Source organism: Cotesia glomerata, linkage group LG1 (genome assembly GCF_020080835.1).
Source record: "Cotesia glomerata isolate CgM1 linkage group LG1, MPM_Cglom_v2.3, whole genome shotgun sequence".
NCBI lineage: Eukaryota > Metazoa > Arthropoda > Insecta > Hymenoptera > Braconidae > Cotesia > Cotesia glomerata.
In genome coordinates, this window is record NC_058158.1 from 4,794,738 (window position 1) to 4,814,201 (window position 19,464).

At 31.2% G+C, this 19,464-nt stretch overlaps 2 protein-coding genes across 8 annotated transcripts; one reads left to right on the forward strand and one right to left on the reverse strand.

The window, feature by feature from the left end:
* The first annotated feature begins 1,013 nt into the window (after window positions 1–1,013).
* On the forward strand, window positions 1,014–4,380 carry LOC123267834 (2-phosphoxylose phosphatase 1). Of its 2 annotated transcripts, XM_044732715.1 has the most exons (6): window positions 1,014–1,112; window positions 1,187–1,418; window positions 1,503–1,583; window positions 1,984–2,151; window positions 2,215–2,783; window positions 3,361–4,380. In XM_044732715.1, the coding sequence occupies exons 3-6, from the start codon at window positions 1,505–1,507 to the stop codon at window positions 4,096–4,098; spliced, it is 1,554 nt and encodes a 517-aa protein (XP_044588650.1). In that variant the 5' UTR covers window positions 1,014–1,112; window positions 1,187–1,418; window positions 1,503–1,504; the 3' UTR covers window positions 4,099–4,380. The 2 variants fall into 2 exon arrangements, with proteins under 2 accessions (XP_044588650.1, XP_044588640.1); XM_044732705.1 differs by having other exon boundaries at window positions 1,187–1,583.
* A 2,170-nt stretch (window positions 4,381–6,550) lies between these two features.
* Window positions 6,551–19,187, reverse strand: LOC123275382 (centrosomal protein of 290 kDa-like). Of its 6 annotated transcripts, none has more exons than XM_044743469.1 (12): window positions 18,967–19,187; window positions 18,618–18,734; window positions 18,072–18,329; window positions 15,749–18,001; window positions 15,295–15,432; window positions 14,113–15,070; window positions 13,838–13,965; window positions 13,385–13,435; window positions 12,732–12,899; window positions 12,137–12,202; window positions 10,978–11,661; window positions 6,551–10,885 (listed from the first exon to the last, which is right to left on the reverse strand). In XM_044743469.1, the coding sequence occupies exons 1-12, from the start codon at window positions 19,024–19,026 to the stop codon at window positions 6,911–6,913; spliced, it is 8,856 nt and encodes a 2,951-aa protein (XP_044599404.1). In that variant the 5' UTR covers window positions 19,027–19,187; the 3' UTR covers window positions 6,551–6,910. The 6 variants fall into 6 exon arrangements, with proteins under 6 accessions (XP_044599404.1, XP_044599403.1, XP_044599409.1 ...); XM_044743468.1 differs by having other exon boundaries at window positions 13,385–13,438; XM_044743474.1 differs by lacking the exon at window positions 15,295–15,432 and having other exon boundaries at window positions 13,385–13,438.
* Between the last annotated feature and the right edge of the window lie 277 nt (window positions 19,188–19,464).

A 19,464-nucleotide genomic window follows, 5' to 3' on the forward strand; every position in this document is an offset into this window, starting at 1 on the left:
CATCAACAACTCTTGATATTTTAAAAATCAACATAGTAATTATCAATAAATAAATAAAAATTGTTCTTTAAATATAAAATACGCATTAATGTATTAAGATCAAGGCCTCAGTAGTTTTTCACATATTCTATAAATAGAATTATCACGAACCGATTGATAAAACTTGATCAAGAACCCAGGAGGGTTGAAAAGAAACCCAACTAACCAACGAGAATCTCTTCACTCATACAATTTACATTTAGTCAATTGATCATGTGTTATATTACATAAACCGAAGTCCTTGGTACCTATTGGGAATATAAAAACGTCACGTTTAATTGACAATATATCTCTTTATATATTTTTTTCCTCGCCATCTAGTTACCCAAATAAATAAAAAAGCAAACCAAAAAAAATACATCTATCACAGATTAAGATATTTGAGCGATCCCTATTTCCCCTCGGCGTCTTTGCTTTCTAAAAATAGCAACAGGACTCGTGTACGTCACACCGAGACCTCAGATTCGTTATTTATTTTAGTTGCAAATGTCATAAGTCACCTTCAAAATACTCATTTAATTGAAATCCAATCCAAATTATTTCCAGCTTTCGATAATAATACCCCCATTAACGATAACGATAACGGTAACTAGTAACTAATAATAAATCTCCGGGATAATTTATTAGCAGACAGTAGTACAAGTCACTCAAGACTCTGGCCCTTCTTGATTCGTTAAATATATTAATAAATGAATCGATTAATCATTTGATATTTATCACGCGTTTACTGCAAAATTTATATATTATTCAATCGCGTAATTTTATTTTTTTATTAATTTCTACTGTAGAATTAATGAAAAAAATAAAAAAAATAAAACGAGATGTAAATTACATCGATGGAAATTTTTTCCAAAAAAAAACCCGCGTAATTTGTGTTATTTAAATAAAAAAAAAGTAAATAAATAAAAGAAATACGCACGCGCAATTGAGTTTAATTTTACTTGAGGAACAATTGCGCAAGTCCACCCGATAATTTCACCTCGTCGACAACTAGCATCACCACACACTTGTCTCTGGTCTGTAACCTGTGTCTTAGCGACACGATAAAAGTCTATTGACGTCTACTGACACAAGTAATAACTTTATCTCTCTGTTTGTCGCAGTAATTTAATTAGAGTAGTTTAATTAAATAACTAATCTGTTGCAGGTGAAGTGTCGAGACGTAACTGTCAGTGGTTGCAACGAGTAATAGGTTTTATGATTTCCGAGTTGGATTTTACCTAGTGTGAGGGCATTGATTGCGAAAACGGGAGATGCCGGAACAGCATTATTTTGGTACATAATAAAAGGATGACACGTTTTCTACCAGGACATACGCCCAATCGTCTTTATTGTTCTTGTTATTGTTATTACTCAAGACGCTTGCTGAAGCGTCGACGGTATTTAACGAATAAATTTTCATCATATTCGAAAGTTGAATTGGAAAAAAAAAATATTTTTTTTAATTACTATCATGCTCACAGAAATGGTTCGGCTTTCTTACCAACATCGTGCTTTTTATTGCTATGTTATACTCAGTATTTGGATATTCCTTCTCGTTGCTGGTAATTTATCTTAATTATTTATTAATACTCAAAATATCTTTTTGGTTTTTACTAAAAAATTATTCCATTTTTTCGCTAATATTATTTTACAGAATAAAATAAAATTTTTTTTAATTTTACTTTATTAACATTTGCAATTTATCAGTTTTATTTAAAAATAGAAAAAAATTGTCAGGTGACCTTTAAAAATAGCCGAGGTAAAACTTTTTATTTTTAGATAAATAAAATAATACATAATTTTTTTAATTTCATTTAAAAACAATTTAAAAATATCTCTTGCGTGTATAAATTTGCAATTATTTGTAAAAAAAAAAAAAAAAAAAAAAAAAAAGCCAAAAAGTTATTAAAAGTCTGCTATTTTTAGTACCGCATTTATTTTTAAATGAAATTTTTTTTATAGGCATGTACAAGTACATCGGAAATAATGAAAAAAGTTCTATTCAAAGCAAGCCACTGAGTAGCGATGTACCGGTTCGCGAATTTGCCAGGCATTTTAAACCAGATATTAAAAATAAACGAATATTCAAACTGTGCAATCCACCGGATGACATCAAGATTGGATCTGAAGGTAAAAAAAAATAATTAATTTATTAATTTATTAATTAAAAATAAAATGTTACAACATTTACAGGAAAAATCGATGGAAACTTGACATTGGAAGGAGTAATTATATTTATACGACACGGAGATCGCGGACCATTATCCCACATACGTAATATCAGTACGGTTAATTGTGCGGGTGACTTTAGTTCAAACCCAAAACTAGAAAGTGTTTACCAAAATTATCAGAATTTTATACTAAATTCAACGGCGTATACACAATCAGCTTGGTCGCAGTTCCTGGGCCCGTTCCACGGGTTCCCTATGCTGCCTAACAATGTAAAAGAGTGCAAAATAGGCGAGCTGACGACTCTGGGCATCGGCCAGTTGCTTAAGACGGGGCTGATACTGAAAAATGCATATTACAATAAACTAAATCTTGGTAACAGCACAATGTTATCTAAAGATGTTGTTGTATATAGCACGAGATACCGAAGAACTGTACAAAGTGCCATAGCTCTTCTTTATTCTTTATTGCTAGAGAACGAAGTCTTCCAAAATTTCGGAAAAATTTCTATGCGCGAAAGCTCCAGTCTCACTTTTTGTAATACTGACTGTGCTTGTCCGGCTGCGGAAAAATTTGTTAAACAATACAATAAGGTAATCATTATTTTGTACTTTATTAATATATTAGATGAAAATATTTTATTTCGACTTTTTTTCATTTTATTCTAATTTACCGCAGGCACACTGATAAAAAAATTAACTTGACTCAAGAGCCAAAATCTTGAACCAAAAATACAAATTCTTGAGTTAAGAAAATTATTCTTTGTCTAAGAAAATTTTCTTGCTTCAAGAATTTATTCTCTTGACTGAAAAAAAATCATTTTCTTAAAAATGGTATTTTTGGTTCAAAATTTTGGCTCTTGAGTTAAGTTAATTTTTTTATCAATGTATAAATATTGAAAAAAAAAAAAAAAAAATTACCTTAATTTTCACTTAATTAATTTGCCAGCTATATTAAAAATTTATTATTGATATTAAATCCGTAATTATTTTTAAAAAATATTCAACGAGCCTCTCATATAAGAGAAGTCAATTAGTAATTGTTAAAACCTCATTTGTAATGGATTTTAATTAAAAGTAACGGAGCTTTTTTTTTTGTTAATTAAAAAAACTATTTCATACAAAGAAGTAATTAATAATAATTGTTGAAATAAAAATAATGAATTTTCAGGAAACAAGTGATCGATTAAAATCACATCCAGCGGTAATAGAATTAATAAAACAATCATCAAATGTAGTATTCGAAATGCCGGATCAAGCGCAAACAAAGCATCCAGATACACTTAAAGATGCATTGTTAACATACATTTGTCACGGATCATCGCTTCCATGTGTAAACTACGAAAGTCAGCGTATTTGTGTTAAAACAGACCACGTTACCGGGCTGTTTGCTTACATTGAATGGGAGTCGAAGCTCAATATCAAGAGCTCGAATCGCCGCAAGTACGGACTCTTGAGAGCTTACGGATTGTTGCGAAACGTTGTCTCCCACATGGTACAAATGATATCCGAATCAAAGCCAAAAATAGTCCTGTTTTCCGGTCACGATAAAACGCTCGAGTACTTGGCGAGCGCTCTCGGGATTGTTGTTGATCACGCCATTTCGCCGCACTACGCTTCCCGATTTGTTATTGAAATTTGTCGCGTTAATTCCAAAAACGAGAACCACGTCGCCAATGATTTTTATTTTCGCGTTATTGTTAATGGAAAAGACGTTACTCAGACTATTGCTTTTTGTAAAAATTCTAATTATTACAGTGATAATTACGGTGATAAAAACGACGACGGCGAATTTTTAAAAAAAGAATATAAACTTTGTCCTATTGAAGCGATTATACGACAATTGCATGACGACTATTTTCTACCTTTTAATGCTACTAATTTCAAAGACGCTTGTTTTAATCATTGATTGTTTTAATATTATTTTTACATACTTTGTTTTTATTTTTATCTCTGTAAACATGCAGGTAGTGTTTAAAGTGGTTTAAGTGATGAATAGTTTATCGAAAGTTATTTATAGTTTTTAATCGATATCCATAAAGTCAATGTAAGAAAAATTTTTTTACATTGACCTTTATGTAAAATTTGTTTCTTTCAACCGTAGAAGATTTAAGGGGGAACACCACTGTGACGATCGAAGAAAAGAGGTGATTTTCGGGAATTTTTTTGACAGGGAAAATAAAGGAATTTGAGGATCGGATTTTTTTTATTTTATTAAGGGTACATTAAAGATTATTACCCGAAATTTTTATTGAATAGTATATTTCTTACCTAGGGCAGGAAAATAAGAAATGTCTCAGATTACATGTAATTGTTGACCGAGGCGAAGCCGAGGTCGACAAACATGTGATCTGAGGCTTTCTTATTTCCTGCCAGTGGTGAAATACTATTTTCTCCTCGACGGAGGCGGAAAGCGGCATTTTCATTTAGCGCAGCGGGCGGAAAATTGACGCTTTCCGCCTGGAAAGAAAGAGAATAGTATATTACACACCTAGGGAAGTAAAGTAAGAAATGTCTCAGATCACATGTAATTGTTGGCCGAGGCGAAGCCGAGGTCAACAAACATGTGATCTGAGGCTTTCTGTTACTTCCCGAGGAGTGTATACTATTTTTTTTGTCCGACGAAGGCGGAAAGCGGCAACAGTTTAGCGCAGCGGGACGAAAGTTGCCACTTTCACCGGAGGGCAAAAAAAATATTTAATTATTACAAAGTTATTAACAATCTCGTAAAGCACTAGAAAAAATTTCCCCCTCCATGGTCGCATCGAAAAAAGAGCTGATTTTCGGGAATTTTTTCGACAGGGAAAATAAAAGAATTTGGGAATCGGTTTTTTTTTTATTTTATTAAGGATACATTAAAGATTATAACCCTAAATTTTTATTAAAAAATATTGAATTATTACAAAGTTATTAACAATCTCGTCGAGCACTGGAGTAAATTTCCCTCCTCCACGGTCGGTTCAATAACTCAAAAACGGATCATCTGAAAATAAAAACCCAAATTCCTTTAATCAGTAAGGATGTAGTTATCGTCGCACATACGGAATTTTGAAAATTTTAATTTTAAAAAAAATGGCGACTGATTGAAAATTTTTTCACTATTCTCACCGTTTTTTTTTTTTGTTTTAACCCGGCTAAAAAAATCTTTAAAATAAAAATTTTTCAAATTTCGTACGTGCGACGATAATTACATCCTTACTGATTAAAAATCAATTTGGGTCTTTATTTTTAGATGATCTGTTTTTGAGTTATCGAACCGACCGTGGAGGAGGGAAATTTACTCCAGTGCTCGACGAGATTGTTAATAACTTTGTAATAATTCAATATTTTTTAATAAAAATTTAGGGTAATAATCTTTAATGTATCCTTAGTAAAATAAAAAAAAAACCGATTCCCAAATTCTTTTATTTTCCCTGTCAAAAAAATTCCCGAAAATCAGCTCTTTTTTTCGATCGTCACAGTGGTGTTTCCCCTTAAGTTTTTTTTTTTTTTTTTTTTTTTCAATGCACTAGTTATTACGCAGGTACTAATTTAATTATTAAAATAATAAAAGCATTGCTTACATGTATCAAACATTTAAGTTATTGCTAAAATGTAGATAAAAATTCTTTAACGCCTTAAAAAAAAAAAAAAAGAAACAAATTACAAATCTCTGCTACTATACATTTTCTCTATGATGTTTTATAAAAATGTTGACGATGAGTGTAGATACTCATTATATATATTTTATCATACAACTTATATTGATGTAAATATGTAAATAACTACTCGGAGCAATTTTATTATTTGAGTATATCACACTACACGTGTCTAGTATCCTAATTAGACACACTTAACTAGACAAATAAAACATAAATTTAGAAGTAACTGAAAGTAAATAAAAAAATAGATACTAAAACTTTGTAGACTCACTTTTTCACGAGACTAGGTCTTTAGATAAACAAGTATTAGTCTCAGTACAATTGAAAGTAGACATTAAACAATAAAATACTATTGTCAATAGATGATCCGTCAAAGCTAAATAATACAACGCAAAAAACAGATATTGAATGAAAAAAAAACCTGAATATCAACGAACGTATTATTATTATTATTATTATTATTATTATTATTCTACGCTTGCAAATAAATACTCGGTAATTATTTGGTCAATGGAAAAATGTATTTATTTATTTATTTATTTATCAACTTGTTAATTATTTAATTATACATTAAGGCAACATTTTATTCACAGTTATAAAAGAAAAAGACTCTACAATAAATACTGAATATATACTAACTGTTGCAAAGGCACTGAGTTACATTAATTATTTCGATTTATCAACAATAATTGTTTATTTATGGCTATAGCTATTTATTAATATAAACATTTTAGTTTTAATAAATTTGTTTTTTTTGCAGCACAATCAAAAATATTAAGAAAAAAATGAACTTTGGTGTTTCTATAAAAATGGAAGATCGTCTGTGTAAATTTTAAATTCACGACACTCTGTACAATTATAATTTCATACTACAATTATTAATTACATAAATCAATTATTTAAATAAAATAAATCAATAGTCAAATTCAATTTTTTAAAAAAATGCAGACAATTGATTGAAAAATTTTTACCTATTTTACAAAAAAAAATCATAACTCGTACAAAATATAAAAATATTATTCTAAATTAATATAATTTTATAAATAATTTAAAACAGAGAAAAAAAATTATAATACAATGTTAATTTGTCACTGGATTATGGGAATCAGCTTCATTCATGGCCAACCCTAGGATATTTTCGATGTTATGAAATCGCTGAGCGTAGTATTCATAATCAATACCTCCTAATGGATTACCATTATCAGGATTAGCAGAAGTAGAAGTAGCTGTAGTTGAACTGTGTCTAGGATTATCATTATTATTAGATGATAAGTGATTTGCGAGATGTACTCGTAAATGTGGATAAGTTTGATCTGATTGAGTAAGCATTGTCGGAGCTGGTTTTCTTTTACCACTTCTCCATCTCTGTACCATCCATTTCATACGACGTAAGCCAATAACAAGCAATACAGCCGATCTGAAACGCGCTCTGGGGCAGGTTTTTACAACATGGAGTGTCTGCTCAGATATAAATGAACGCTCCACAGAAGTTAATTTCGCCAACATTGACCTTGCATTATCTTCAGACAACTGATACCCACCAATGACACAGAGTAAGTAACGTTTTTGGAAAGCCAAAGCCTTTCTTTTACTATCCACACGCATATATTTTGCATAAATATACTGAAGTTTCATCAACAGCTGATTATTATCATGCGAAGACGTAACTCCATCACTATGCTGTAACATCAATTCCAATTCTTTAACGCGTACGACATGTCTTTCAATTTCTTCCCGGGCTTTAATTAATTTATCGTGCAAAACTCCTTTCTCAAGCGAGTATCTTGCATTTTCACTGGTCAGCTCAGTGATTTGATTGATCAATTTAGCAGACATATTTTTATCTCCAGCAGAGTTTTCTTGTAAAAATCCCTTCGACAGCTCTAGCTCTCTGTTGAATCTAGCTTGCAGTTCTGCCCGGAGCTCTTCAATCACTTCCTTCAAACGTTCCTCATCATTTTTGGCAGCGTTTAATTTCTTCTGAAGCACACTCTCGCTTTTCCTCAAGTTAGCCAACACATGAGTCACCTGATCTTGCTCGATTTGCGCTCTTTCCAACTGTCGTTTTAATTCCTTAGAATCGATTTCCAGATCACGCATCACTTCTTTGGTGTTCTTAAGCTCGTGTCTCAAATTCTTCAACTCATTTTGTTCATCACTGCGCTGACTTTGTTTCTTTTCATCAGCTTCTAGAATACTGTCCAAACGTTTCTTTAGCCATTTAGATTCGTCTTGATAGCTCTTTAGCTCTTCTTTAGTCCGTTTTAACTCAATCTCCAGATGCTCTTTGCTACTTTCAACAAGAGCTATTTGACTCAACAAACGTTCTCGTTCCTCTAACTCAATTTCCAGCTGCTTTTCATAACGATTTTTCTCAGCTTGATTTATTTTTAATGTATCTTGCAATTCAATAAGCTCTCTTACAACCTTCTCATACTTTTCAGCCATCATCAAGTCGTTTTTCTCAGCTTCCTGTAACTCAGGCGACGAGGAAATATTACCCGACCGCTCGGGTTCTATCGTTTCTTTAAGATTATTCAATTTAACCTGTAACAACTTGTAATTTTGTCTGGCAGTGGCTAAACTATCTCTCAATTCTTTCTCTACATCCAACGATGTAGTCAAACGTAGTCTCAATTCTTTTATAATATCAGCGTCTTCCATTTGTGTTCTACGTGATTTATTTTTTTCCTTTTGTACATGTATTTGCAAATCCCGAATCATTATCTTATGTACTGATAAATCTTCAACTAAAGTCATATTTTTCTTATTCTCATCGTCAAGATCTGATTTTATTTCCAAGATCCTATTTTCATAATCCATTATTTGTGACTTTAATATATCCTGTTCAATTTCCAGTTCATTCTTTTCATGCAGTAACTGTTCATTCAATTTATTAGCTTGCTTTAATTTTCGTCGAATATCAGAGTACTGTTGCATTATTTTTTCAATATCTTGCTCGAAGGGTTTGATTGAGTTGCAAGCGTGATCTACTCTTCGACCCATCGTTAATTCTTCAGATTCATTTTCAATGGCGTCCAATATTTTTCTATCCAAATCAGCGGATAAATTCAATTCACGCTGCACCATATCTTCAATATCAGCGCCTTCCGATGACTGTCTAACAGATTCGTCCTTCAAAATTTCTAATTCTTGTTTCAGCTTAGCCACCATTTTAGTCAACTCGTCATTAAACATCCTCTCTTCCTTGAGTTTTTTTCTTAGCTCGATAACATTGCCAGATTCTTTTATTTTACTTTGAATAGTTTCTAAAGAACGTTGTAAACTTTTACTGTCATCGGTCATCTGTTTTATTACTTTATCCTTTTCCTTAATATACTCCTGCAAATGATGAATCTCCTGATCTTTATCAGTCATAGGATAAGTGTTAGATAAACTCCTACGCCTTGCCATTTCTTCCAACCGCTGGATCAATTCATCCCGGCTATTTAACCCGTCAGTCAAACGTTTAATATCACTCTGCTTGTCCATCAAATCTTTGCGACAGCTTTCAAATTTAGTCTTAAAAGTATACAGCTGTTTATTCTCATTTTCAATCTCAACATTACGAGTTTTAATAGTTTCTATTGTGATGTCTTTCTCAAAAATAATATCTTTCAAATTTTTCAATTCTTGAACTTTTTCTCGTATTGTCGTTTGATACGCCATATTATCGTCACATATTTTTCTAATATCTTTTCTCAAAGTATCGTTCTCATTCTGCAATTCATGAAGTACTTGTTCATTTGTTTGTAATTTATCTCTGTAAATTTCCAGCTCTTCATTACGAATTTTCAAAATATTTTCAACCTCCTCCAAATCATTTCGAATTTTCTTTTCCGACTCCTGCGATAATTCATACTGATTTTTATAGAATACTTTATCACGTGTAACCGTATCAATAGAATCTTTAAATTCAGCTCGCAATTCATCAAGACTTTTTTGCAAAGCATCGAGTTCCAATTCGCGTTTGCTCAAAGTTGCCGATTTTGCTTGCAACTCGTTGTGAATAGCTTTTAATTGATTTTCCAAATCTTCAATACACGGTTGTGATAAATTAGACCCTACTAATACTGACTTGGTGCGCGTTGGTGTTATTATATCCGTCTTTGACAAACTACCCGACTGTTTATTTTTACTCGTAGATCCTCCAGCTCCATCAGATACAACACTACTATTACGTTTTGGTGAGTTAAATTCTCCTTCGCTGTGTACTGATTCAATAGCGGATAACTGCGGCTGTGAAACATGTTGAGAGCTTGTGAAGCTGTATGGCTGACTGCTTAATTCAAGTGGTGGATTCCTTAAATCTGATTTTTGTAAGTCCATAAACGGAACTGATGATCCGTCAAGCTGATCATTTGTAACAAATGAACCCGGAACTTTTGCCGAAGATATATTTAAAGCTGTGTTATGTAAAACATTGGAGCCCTCACGAATCGCTTCGGATATTTCTTCACACTCTGAGTGTATTGATAATATATCACTCAACGTTCTTGCGCTATTTTTCGGCTCATTTTTACCATGTTGAAGGTTACCTTCTTCCATCTGTAAAGAAGTGTACACTTCAAACTGCTTCTCTTTTTTCGACAATTGCTCTTTGAGGTGATCAATCTCTTCATTCTTGTCAGTGAGCATTGACTCAATCAATTGCGGTAATTCTTGTTGTGCGCGTTCTTGACTACTGCATTTAGTTTCCAACACACGTTTTTCCTGCTCTAGATGTTCAACGCGATTTTTCAACTCATTTATTATGTCATTCTCCGTTTGTACGACTGTAAAAAGCTCGTCCTGTTTATCCTGCAATAACTGAGACTTACGTTCAAGTTGATATTTTACGTCGAGTAGTTCACGATCCTTGTTAGCTAATTCCTGCTCCATTGAATGAACTTTAGTATTGACTTCGTGCAACTGTAATTCAAGACGTGACGTAGCTTGTCGTTGAGCAAACGGTGCACTCTGTTTATACTGCTCCAATCGACCGCGCATAGCTTCGATTTGAAACAGCTGCTCTGAATTTGTTTGCTGTAAGATTTCTTGCTCTGCTTGCAACTCCTGCAGTGAAAAAAAAAAATAATAAATAAAAAGAATAATAAGGTAAGAAGGTTTCGTATTTACAGTTTTAAAAGTAAAAATAAAATACAAACCTCATTTTGAATTTTCAAAGTAGATAATTGCATGTCAAGGTCTTTAATCCGTTTGAGAGCGACTTCTTCAGCTCGAGTGTGTTTTAATAATTTATCTTTTAATTTAAGAAGCTGGTCAAGCGGTAGAGTAGGCGGTGCATTAGGATCATCAGGTGTAGGACATCTCGTAGCGTCAATTTGATCGCGTATAGAAACATCTTCACTGGGTTGACTAATACTCAAGTTAGAACCACACATATGAAGTGTTTCTAATTCCTTAGTTTTTTTATCTAAGTGATTTTGCATATCTTGTAGCTCAGATTTCATTTGCCTTAAAGCCGTAGAATTAACATTAAAGTGTTCTGTACTTAATTTGTGTTTTCTTAGTTCTTCTTGCAAATGAATTATATGATCATCTTGTGTATTGTCACCGCCCAATTTCAGAGTCTCTAACTCTTGAGCCAACTCCTGATTATGCTGATTCTGAGAGGAAATTATTTCCTTGTTCTGTTCAATTTGATTTAACAAATGCTTCTCTAACTCGGTTTTTGATTCAAGTTGAGTCTCCAAGCTCACGATAATATCTCGAAGCTCCCATATTTTGTCAACAGCTGCTTTCAATTCATCATCGACAGCGGTTTTCTTTGATTCCAAGTCTTGTATTGTTTGAGACATTTCACGTATTTGTTGCTCTAACCCTTCGACCTAGTAAAAAAAAATGTCAATTGTTTAAGTTGGTATTCAATTAATAATTCAAATTCATGTAATTAAAATAATTACATTGTTGAATTATTTTATTGTTATTAATTAATTAATTTATTGACTCTTGTCAAATGAACGATTACCACTGTGCCTTTTAATTGGAACAAGAGATAGATCCCTTCTTTACATCTAATATTAAGCCTCCAATAGGGAGGGACTAATCCCATACAATTTAATTATGTAATACCCGATACTACTACTAATTAAATTTTAAGCAATTAGTCCTTCCCTCCCTTGAGAGCTCTAAGATATATAACCGGCTTACTACTGAATATATTTTAGTATATACAGTGTTATGATCACGTAGTCAGTTTGAAGTAATAATCATTCAGGAAACAAGAGTTTTTAAGATCAACTATACCATATAAGCTTTCGATTAAAAAAAAAAAATAATATATTAATAAGTATATAAACTTACGTCTTGCCCATCAAAATTTTGAAGCGTAGGAATGACCAATGATGGTTCAGGAGACAGTGAAGCCGGCTTTTGTGTGTGTATCAAATAGAAAACCAAGACCACAGTGCAGAAAAACTCGTGTTAATAAAATTAGCATTAGTGCGTGTTATATATAAGCTTAATTGTTAAATTCTCATTATTGTAAGATAAGTTAAATTTACTGCCAGCTCTACCAATTTATAAACTCTTTTATATTAAATGACAATAGAATTAAAAATAATTTAATTGAATAAAAAAAATGATAGAACATGTCTAAGCAATTTAACTCTCTTAAATTGTCACAAAAGCATATTTTAATTCTAATTACCACCACAATAACTTATAATTATAAACAGATATTTTATTTTTGTGTCAGTGTGCCAAAAAAAAATTATTTAAAAAATTGTGTTATATGTGAATGATAAATGATTAAAAAAAATAATTAATAAAAACCTAAATAATAATTTATGAGTTAATTTAGTAAGAAAATGATTGAATGAGAGTTAAGCTATACTGTCTTAAAAAAATTAATGATGTATTTGAAAAATAAAAATGTCATTTTTTATGTGGACTTTACCTCAGATGAAATACGCAAATCGCGTTCCTTCTCGCGTTCACGTTCTTTAAGATGTTCTTGTAACGCTTGTATTTGTCGTGCTGCATCGTCGCGTTCAATCTCACGCTCACTAGCTTGCTCCTCGAGGAACTTACGAGTTGAACGTAATTGCTTATCCGCCGCTTCAATCTAAATACGCAGATCAAGTGGTTAATTAATTACAAGAGTTATTTAATAATTCCTATAAATTTGTTTTATTCTTATTAAAATAAATATATATTTTTTAACATATTTATAATAAATTATAAGTAGTTATTTTTATTCTGAAATTAAAATTTTAAAAATCGACATGCAAAGCTTTTTCAAAAAATCAATATGCAAAACATGCTCATGTTTATCTTAAAAAAAAAGTCATCTTCATATTTATAATTGTACTCTGTAAAAAAAATTGATAGTGTTGGTCATACACCAAGCATGAAAAATAAAGATAAGATAATATTTTTAACACAAGAATTTTTAAGCAGTAATGATTATGCGTTTTTTAAATATATATTAATTAGATACTCTTACAAAAGCATGATTCAAAATAAATATGGTAAATAAAAAGCTGTCGATAAACTCATCTTGTAAATATTAATTAATAAAATTGAATTATTAGTAGTTCAATAATTTACCTTTTGACATCGAACCCTTGATATGCTTGGGGAAGGAGGGGACATTAACACCTGCTGGCAATACAATACTAATAAATTTGATTTTAATTACTAAGAGGAATATTATACGCTGATTGTGGGCTCCTGACAGAAAGGTAAAAAGCTCTGGTACTTTTCTAATTAATTGGTAGTTTTAACCCGGAATGTTATTTATATTATTTCGTATCTATTGATTACAAATAAAAATATAAAGCTTTTAATGATAAAATAAAAAAAAAAAAATGAAGAAAATTTCAAAGTTTTTAATAAAGGACAGATGAAAAGTGTTTAACACTGCAAATACACTGATAAATTAATAATTAAATCACTTCAAATTTCAAATATGCTTCATCCCAGCTAATCTCTAGTATGTAAAATGCTTTTAAAAAATATTCATGCAGTGCAAGATTTAATTTAATGAAAAATTTTCAGTACCTGTTGTTGTAAGTCTTCTTTTTCTTTTCTATTGTCTTCTGATTGTTTGTCGTGATATCTACATAATTCTTCAATCAATTGAAGTAAGTATGAGTTATCACCAGCTCCATTCATAATCGCTTGTCTCGCTGTAATTATATTTAATCAATTAATTACCCAAAATATTATCACATTAATACTAAGAACAGTCATTAGTAACACAGAAGGTATTTTACCAAGACTATTCATATTTATGTTAATATTAGACGAGTGTTAATAAAAAAGTTATTGAGTACCTCTTTCATGTAATTGGTTGAAGTCTTGTACAACAAGTTCTCTTTCTGTGTTGTCCTGTTCACCATACCCTTCAGAAATAATTTCTTTTCGAGTATCAATGGCTATTAATTTTTGCTGAAGATCCATTATTTTACATTTCAATTGTTGTGATTCATCTTGATATTCTTCAATAGTATTTTCAGCCTCAGAAAGTCTAGCATTAAGTTCCTCATTAATTTTAGTTGTCCAAGAAATTTGTTTTGACAGAGCATCAATCACCGAATCGTCGGATGATAAATTAACGTCAAATATTTCCGCACTTTCTGTTTTTAATCTCTGTAAACATTTTTGTAACTCAATGCGTAATTTGCCCGCAATATCATTATCAGCTTCGATTAAATCGATTAGAATATTAGAATCATTTTTCATAATTGTGGATATCTGACTAGGCAAAGGAGCAAAATGAACTCGTTTTATTTTCATCGTAGGAGATAAAGATGTAGATGACGTTAAATTAATATCTGCTTCACTCTTATATAAATCTGTTTCATCATTTGTTAAATTGTTAATATTTGATATTTGTCGTTTTAATACTTGGGTCATTAATATATTATTTAATTCCTCTTCACAATTAGCAAAATATTTAATGAGTTCTTCTACTGAACTCTTTAGTGTCGCACATGTTTTGTATAAATTATCTCGTTGGATGAATTTATCATCATTATTTACTAAACTTACATGTTTATTTTGATTACAAGCCTTAATTTCACTACTTAATTTATTAACTTCTTCTTGGTAACGTTCAATTGTTTTACTTAAATTACGTGAGTGTTCTTCCTTCAATTGATTTATTTCACGCAAATGGTCTTCTTTTAATTTTTCTATATCACGCTTTGCATTGTTGGTAAATTTATTACGTAGTTCCAGAAGTTCTGGTGGCCAATTTTCTTCCGAAGATGATTCAGCGCTTACTAATGCCTGAAATTAAATAACAATAACAATAATTACGTACTTGAAAAATATATTTTAATTTGTAAAAAATAAAAAACAAAAACTATCTGAAAAAAATGTTTGTTAAAAAAAAATAAATAATAACGAGCGTGCGATAAATTAAAATTCATAAAAACAGAGGATTAAAAGAATAAACAAAAAAAATTTTAAATATAAAAAAAAATATTGATGAACAGGTGGCGAAGGGCTACCTGAATTTGTTCCTGGAGTGCGTTGACAATGTCACATTTGGCGAGTGCAATTTGTTCCGCAAGCTGCTGGCTGTAGGCAGCCCGTAGCTCGGTTAACTCGCTACTCTCGACAGCAGCATCCAATTCTGTTTGACAAAGCTGCATGCGCACGTTGGTTACACACGCAGTTATTATTGTTAGTTACAAATGGACATTTGTTGCGGGTTAATAGTCACGGTATGATTAATTTATTATTCTACCAGAGTTTTAATATCTCTTTTATCGGAGCATGCTTAATGAATAAGGTAAAAATATCAGATTACCAGAAAATTTCATTCAATTACTATTAAAGAAAACTAATTTTTTAAATTTATTTTTCGAAACCAAATAATTAATTTATTGCAATTATAAATAATTTCTTTACGCTATCTAAATGATATTTTAAAGTTAAGTATTTAAAAGTAAAATAAATTACCTGGTGTACTTTAGTTTCAAGAATAGAATTGCGATTCAAGTCTTCACATTTAATATGACGATCAGCTGTAACTTGAGTTTTGGAGTTATCAACAGTTTTATTATTAATACTAACAATACAGTCGCCACCGCCTCCACAATACAAGTCATCAGCCATTTCTTCAACTTCGCTGTCATCAGACATTTTTTTTGATTGTTGACTGAACACATCCTCAGAATATTGTTTTTCTATTTGAACGCACTTATCCTCAAAATACGTTCTCACTTCTTCCATTTCTTGAGCATGACGTTTTTCCATATCAGCTTTAATTTTTTCCCAATTATCTCGGACTTTCAAAAGCTCCGTATTTTCTTCTTTTAATTTTTGATTCTCCAATTCAATATTTTCCGTCCGAACATGTAAACAATTCAGCTGCTTTCCCAAATGACTAAGACTAGAAATTTTATCTGACGTACTAATAATACTCTCATCTTCATACTTACACGAAGAGATGGCAATTTTATCACTAGATTCTTCCAACTGATCGATTAAATCATTGGTAGTAGTATTATTATTATTACTGAACGTCGTCATTATTGAATCAGTAAAACGACTTTCATTAATGGCAAGTGTTTGATTTAAACGTTCACCAACTTCAGCACAATGCTCCCAAGCTCGGGCAAGTCCGCTTTTAGCTTGATCACACTCAGCTTTGTACTGTTTAATTTTTTCCATAGCCTTGCGAAGCTTAGTATCCGCTTCTGTGAGCTCCTGATCTTTTTGTTGAAGTGCCTGCTTCAACTCCTCAATCTCCCTATTAAAAGACTCTATTTTGTTCGAATCATTGCGAATATCCTTTTGCTCCGACAAAGAATCATTTAAAGATGTAGAGTTATTATCAGGGAAATAAATAGAACTGGGAAAAGGTTGAGGTACTGTAGCGTTTGATTCTTTCATTGTTTTTAATTCAGACATCATTTTATCACACCTATTTTTAGCATCCTTGAATTGTTTTTCATAAGACTCTTTCTCTAAATTGGTTTCTTCCAGCTGTTTGGTGATTTTGGAAATTTTATCCTCAAGACCACTAATTTTATCAATTAATTTTTTTTCTAATGAATCTTTTTCTTCCAACCGTTTTTTCATCATCTCATACTGAATACTAAAATCATCAAATGTCTGATAAGTTGTAGCATTTATTTCACTAGCAAAACTAGCATTGAGACCACTCATACGTGACAACGATTTATCATATTCAAAACCTCTGTGATTCATAGCTCTTTCGTGTGATTGAGTATTTTCAATCAAAGACTGTGTTGCTGCGTATTTAGCACTTACATCATCATACTTTGATTGAAGTGTTTCATAATCGCGCTTAAGTGTCTCAACATTAATCAATGCTTCTTCTAAAGATCTCTCAATGCTTTCTTTTGAGTTCAAAACACTGCTAGCAGCCATGTATTTAACAGTTAACTCTTCAACTTGTACTTTGTGTAATTTTATCTGTTCCTCAAGCATTTCCTTATCTTGTTGACAGAGCATCAATTGTCTCTTAGAATTATTCAAATCAGACATTACTAATTGTTCAGATTTAATTCGATTATCTAAATCAGTTTTAAGATTATTCATAATTTTTTTATAAGTTGTTAATTGAGTTTGAAAAACGTGCAACTCCTTGGAGTGTTTACTTTCAAGCGCTGGTAACTCAGAATTAAAACGCTCAAATAATCCTTTATACTGTTCTTCATAACGCTGTTTAATTTTTGCTACTTCAGCTTGATGATTAGCATTAAGCTCTTTGATTTGCTGTTCATGTAACTGTTTTTGATCATCTAGTTCAGCCTTGAATTTTTCAATCACTGACTCGGTTCTTTTTGTAATAGTATTTTTTGTCTCTTCATACATATTCATCATCTCTGAATATTTCTGTAGATCTTCATTGAGTTTATTTATGGTGAATTTATAACTAACTATTTCTGCATCCTGCGATTTTTTATCGACTTCCAGTTGATCTATTTGTTTGCAAGAGTCAAGTAATTGTTCATTAAGCTTTTGAATAACTTCTACATGATTACCTAAAGCCTCTTCTAGATCTTGAATCTTTTTATCAACATCCAGTTGTCCGTCAGTATCACTCCGAGGCACAGAAATAGGTTTCAAAGCAGCCAATTGTGTTTTTAATGAATCTCTAGATGCTAAAGTCTGCTCCAATAGTACAGTCAAATGATTGATATAGTCATCACGCTCCTTTATTGCTTGCTCAAACTCAAAAACCTAAAGGAAAAATTTTAAATTCATAAATAAAATAATCCTATTATTTACATTGATAACAGTACACACTTACTTTACTTTTGTATGCATTAAAAAGGTCTTTGTATTGAGTGCTGCTGTTCTGACTCTGTGAGGAATTCGGAGAACCAGCTTCGGCCCTCATGTTTTCAATTTCTGTACTCAATGACTCAATCATAGCCTCTTTACCTTGCATAAGTTCCTTCAACTCAGCTACACGACCCGCCATACCGTCAATATCGCCATCACCCTCTCCTTCGCTCATACTGATACTGCTCTGTGTTGTGTCTTTACATGAAGTATCTTCAAGCATCTAAATTTAATACAAACAAACAAACAACTATTTGTTTACAAATGTAATAAATTCATACTGGCCATAACAATAAATATTTATTTATCAGTAGAATTTTAAGGGCCAGTTTTTCAATCCAGAATAAAATTTTATCCAATGATAAAATATATCTATATATTTCATATATATAAATATACTGGCAATAATAATTTTATCCTCGATAAAATTTTATCTTGGATTAAAAAACTGTCCCTAAGAGAAAAAATAAATAAAATAGTAACTTTTTTTTTATAAAATTTAATATTTTACCAAAAGGCTTTGTGGATCAACAGACTGCTGTGTATCATTGAGGACAAAACTTTCGTCAGAAGGCTCTCCAGTTTGACTCGTATCAATATTTCGAAGTGACTCCTTATATCTGGCCAGCTGCAATAAAAATAATGCCAACTAAATTTAACTATTGGTTAATAATATGAATATTTAATTTTAAAAGAATATTAAAAAATACATTTGGAGACAAAATTTTAACGACAATAACATTAAAAAACTTAAAGTATTGTACGGGTCCAAGAATCAAGTACAAGTACCAGTACCTAACGATGATTAAAATAACTCGTACTAATTATAAGCAATGAAATTAATATACATTACTGCATACCATTTCTCTGCCGGCCTCCAAGGAACGTCTCTTAGCGCTTTTTTTCTTTTCACTGTCCATTTGTTTTCGTTATTAATATTCTTAGTCACTTACTAAATAAAAATTATATAAATATGAAAATCTCTGTATTTTTTTAAAACTATACAACTGTTTAATTACATTTTGTAACGAATTACGATGTGCAGTACACTCTTGCTTGTGTTCATTTGTGAAATGCCCAGCTTGCGTTTATGGAAAAAAAAAATACGTTGGATATCATTTTCATGAAAACGTGATTCTGCACTATCGACTGCGATATTTAAATTGTATTCTTTAATTAAATACACATATATTAATTTATTTTCACAATTAATACTACTGTTAACTCACTTTAAAATTACTTTTAATATTTTTAATGATTTTAAATTAAATCAATAGAATTTAACAAAGATAAATGTCAAATATAATTTTGACAGTAAAATTTACGCTCGTTGTAAACGGCTTACTGTAAACAAGTAA